The following is a 4,603-nucleotide window of genomic DNA, read 5'->3' as shown; positions in this document are numbered from 1 at the left end:
TAGTTGTAAAATAAACTAGCATCATAGTGTATAAGCTATTTTAGCACTAAACATTTTTTGAACCAAATTAGTCATTTTACAACTAAAACTTGCTCTTAGAAGACAGCTTCCATGTCCCCTAAATCTATACATAATTCTATACAGGCGTTCATGTTAAATCTTTATAACAAGATAACCAGCCACAATATAAAAACTGACTATGAATCTAAAGTAGGCAGATGGCGAAAACACCAAAATATTTGTGTATTAACATCAAACAGACTACCGATCCATTTAAGTTGAATGTAAATATCACAAAAGTGACTACATAAAACCGTGAACTTAAAATTTAAAACAAATTGTTCAAATGAGTTTGAAGGGTGAAACTCTGTGATTGAGACCAGAAAACAACAAAGATTGAGAAACTACTGCCTAACTACTCAGTTTCTGTGGCTATGGTTCCCTTCTCACTGACATAGATACCGTCCAGAAACTTCCTGATATCTTTCTTTTTGACATGACATTTCTGTACAAGCAATAAACAGCCAATCAATATTTGTAAGTTTGAACTATAGATTGAAAGTCCTCTTAACAGAAATACCAGAACTTTTGCAACATGTAGGTAACTATATAATACAGTGGTTGCATTTGTAATGTGGAATAGGCAAGTACCTGGTTTATCAAGGCTGCAGATCGTGATACAAGTTCGATGTCATTACCATCAAGGACAATCTCATCCTTCACTTTTTCAGACCTAGTAATAGTGACCCCATCAAGCATCTGAACTTTCCTCACCTGAACAAAACCATAGATGTCAACAAGTTTTAACTGGAATAAGTTTCGTGGAACATACAGTAACTAGATTGCATATCAAGCACAGAGTTACACATGTACAAAAGTGAGGCACCAGTAAACTGTCGCAACATTTGTTACTCATATAATCATATATAATAATGACATTCAGATCACCGTCATATTGATAATGGCAGCAGTTTTTTACAATCAAGTTGAACTACATATAGGTAAAAAAAAATATAATGCCCTACTATACAAATGTAGCTCAATTTGGTTAGAGAATGGAACCTGCAAGTAAAACTTGCAAAGAAGAACGGAATGGTGCAAATGGGAAAATGTAAGAAAATGCAAGTATAAAATTGATAAGATGACATTTATAAAATAACCGAGTTGGAAGGAGAATGAATCATTGGTTTTCAATTGTACAATCTTAATTCGTCCCGGAGAACATAAAAAAGGTAAAAAGAGATTCTAGTAGTAGGAAGAGGGGGGTACCTTTTTCTCGCCGAGAAAGTTACGAATCTCGATAGCATTACTAGAAGCAGCAATACTAGCATTAATAGGAAAATGAGCATACACAAACCTCATTTTGTATCTATAACCCTTAGTAACACCAACAATCAGATTATTCACGTGACTCAGCGCTGTTCTAATCGCAGCCGTTGTTTTACGTGATCCGAACCAAGCATCTACTTTCAGCTTCTTCTGACCACCACCGCCTGTTTCTTCATCGGTTATGAGCTGGAAATCCAGATTCAAATGCTTGAAATTGCGGACCAGTTTGCCACGTGGACCCTCCACTTCGATCACTTTGGCTTTGATTTTGATTGTGATGCCGTCGGGGATGTCCATTGTTTCCGATGACAGAATAGTCTTCATCCTTGTTTCTAACAGAGTGTGTGCGGTGGGTTTTAGGGTTGTGGATATAAAAACCCTAGTTAACCCCTCCCCCTATAATCAACTGTGTTATTGGGCCTTATTATCCGTGGCCTCTAAGCATTGTGTGTTGTTATTTCCAGCCCGTTTTCCGACTAACAAACTTGCGCCTAGGATGACAAAATAATCCGATCCGACGGATACCCGATCTGAAACCCGAAATTTTGGATTAACCGAACCCGATTTTTTGGATTTGGATATGGATTTAATTTTTAAACCCGAAAATTTTTGGATTGGATTTGGATATTAGGTATACCGATCTGAAACCCGATCTGAAATCCGAAACTCTATCCGAACCCGATCCGAACCCGAAATCCAAAAAAAACCCGAATTATATATATATAATATTAGAATTTTATATATTACACATTATTATATATATTAATAATATACATTATACATATTATTATATAATCTTTAGAACATATATTTTTATATTTATGTTAAAAATTAACTAATTATAAAATTTAATTAAATATAATTATTCAATCATTTAAATGGGTGATAAGGTTCATAAAGTTAACAAAACATCTTTGAGTAATAAATCTAAAAAACTGGGTATCAATTGAGTTGATTTTTCAAATATTAGCTATACATATAATAACACAATTAATGACGTGGTGTAGTGGTTGAAGATGACACGTTAAAACTATTTCTCTACAAGTCGCGTTTTCGATTCCAAGCACTTGCAATATCAATAATTATACAAATTTTCAGATTTCGGATTCGGGTTCGGGTTTTGAGTTCGGGTATGAATATCCAATTCAAAAAAATTGGGTTTCGGGTATATCCGAATCCGATCTGAAATCCGATGGATCAGGTTCGGGTATTCGTTTTCGGGTATTTTTCGGGTTCGGGTATGGATAAAATTTTCGGGTTTGGATATGGATTCTGCAACACCCGATCCTGATCCGACCCGATTGCCATCCCTACTTGCACTTTCATTATATTAAGAGTAAAGTGCATTTTGTGTACTTACACTTAGCCTATCAGATCACCTGGAATACTGAAATTTAAAAATCACCACTTAAAATATTGAAAAACTAAAATATTTACACATTGCACCTTTCCGTTAATTCCGCCTAGCTCTGTTAGTTTGAGCACGTGTATATTTGGTAGAAGAATTTGTAACGGATATATGGGCTATATATACGGTCCTTTTGTCCCCACTTGAGCACATTATCTCCAATTGAGTCCTAGCACAAAATCAACTGACCCAAGCACGAAATGACTCGATCTGATGCTGACATAGATGCTATCTTAGATTTTACTTGTTCATGTGACCAGATGAGTGTTATGAAGACGTAGTGGTTTGGTCCTAATGCCGGAAGATGCTTCAGGACTTGTTGGAACAACATATGTGGCTACCATGTTTGGGTGGATGAAGAGCCTATGGGACCTCGTACCTTGGAGATCATCAAGGAGCTGTAGGAAAGTGCTTTGGAGAGGGAGGGAAAGTGGAGGATGAAGCTAACACGATACACAGAAAGGCATGAAGTCGAGATTGCGAAAGTATAGAAGAAGCAACATGCTACAGTAGTTGGAATGTTTGCACTTGTCTCCCTACTGATGAACTTGGCTGTGTACACGATGCATGATGACAGTGCTGGTGACATTGAGGACGATGACGACCTTTCACACTGATGGTTTGTTGGTTTTTTGTTTAGGGCTAATATTTTGTACTATGCCTTTTAACTTGTTGTCTTTTGTTTTCTTGAAATGTGTAGTTTGCCTTGTTGCCAAGCTTTGAAGGTTTGTTTGCAAGTGTTTGTTTTTCTGCTGATTGAAAGCCTAGTACTAAAGAATTAGAGTTGTATTTTATGGTTATGTTATGAATGTGTTAAACATATATTCTTCCATAAATTAGACATCACAATATAAAATAGCGATAAGCTTGCAAAAATATTGAACACAACCATTAATAACGTCATAAATCTACAAGGCTTCATAATCATAATATGTTTACTCTAGAAGCGGCCAAACGACAACCAAAATAGTCACCACAATGTTCATAAATCTAAACCAAATAGCGGTCATACGACAAGGGCCTACAAGGCTTCATAATTTAAGATTTCGGGTTCACATAATTTCCGCAAAATCTCGAAAATCTTGACATTATTAGAAGAGAGTGTGTTCAAATTGGGGAAATATAAGTAGTCTTGAGATAAGGAAAAATCGTTCTAAATGTGTAGGTCGCTCCACACTTTATGCTAAAAACGATACCCTGCAGGGGCATAGAGTAACTTAACTTCTATGAAATCTTATACGGTTTCCCAGAAGTTGGGGGTCAAATGATAGGGAATAAAAATAACCCTAATTGCATAATAAATATCACATTAATTAGGCTTGACTTGGTCCGAAATCGAAACACCGTTAATAAATTCAGGTAAATAGTATAACATTAATTGGGCTTTAAGGGCCCACAGACCAAAGATGTATCATTAAATTCGCAGGTCATAAATCAGCCCGTATTGTATAAAATTGATAAGATGGTATTTATAAATTAACCGAGTTGGAAGGAGAATAAATCATTGGTTTTCAATTGTACAATCTTAATTCATCCCGGAGAGCATAAAAAGGTAAAAAGAGATACTAGTAGTAGGAAATGGGGGTACCTTTTTCTCATCGAGAAAGTTACGAATCTCGATAGCATTACTAGAAGCAGCAATACTAGCATTAATAGGAAAATGAGCATACACAAACCTCATTTTGTATCTATAACCCTTAGTAACACCAACAATCAGATTATTCACGTGACTCAGCGTTGTTCTAATCGCAGCCGTTGTTTTACGTGATCCAAACCACGCATCTAACTTTCAGCTTCTTCTAACCACCACCTGTTTCTTCATCAATTATGAGCTAGAAATCCAGATTCAAATGCTTGAAATTACGG

General features: G+C 35.9%; 1 protein-coding gene across 1 annotated transcript; it reads right to left on the bottom strand.

Annotated features, from left to right (window-relative positions):
- Positions 1-221: 221 nt before the first annotated feature.
- LOC141713289 (large ribosomal subunit protein uL6-like) lies at positions 222-1,743 on the bottom strand. The gene is made up of 3 exons (XM_074516636.1): positions 1,270-1,743; positions 652-774; positions 222-505 (listed from the first exon to the last, which is right to left on the bottom strand). The coding sequence occupies exons 1-3, from the start codon at positions 1,651-1,653 to the stop codon at positions 416-418; spliced, it is 597 nt and encodes a 198-aa protein (XP_074372737.1). The 5' UTR covers positions 1,654-1,743; the 3' UTR covers positions 222-415.
- Between the last annotated feature and the right edge of the window lie 2,860 nt (positions 1,744-4,603).

The sequence above is a fragment of the Apium graveolens genome, chromosome 3 (genome assembly GCF_009905375.1).
Source record: "Apium graveolens cultivar Ventura chromosome 3, ASM990537v1, whole genome shotgun sequence".
NCBI lineage: Eukaryota > Viridiplantae > Streptophyta > Magnoliopsida > Apiales > Apiaceae > Apium > Apium graveolens.
Note: the sequence above shows the minus strand (reverse complement) of the source record. Positions and strands in the feature narration are given on the sequence as shown.

What these genes read in the sequence shown, in the direction of transcription:
- LOC141713289 (XM_074516636.1), bottom strand. Translation starts at nt 1,653, where the DNA reads ATGAAGACTATTCTGTCATCGGAAACAATGGACATCCCCGACGGCATC. An exon ending in ACTTTCTCGGCGAGAAAAAG is followed by an intron (nt 775 to 1,269) that starts GTACCCCCCTCT and finishes GGTTTTGTTCAG; the next exon opens with GTGAGGAAAGTTCAGATGCT. An exon ending in CTGCAGCCTTGATAAACCAG is followed by an intron (nt 506 to 651) that starts GTACTTGCCTAT and finishes TTGCTTGTACAG; the next exon opens with AAATGTCATGTCAAAAAGAA.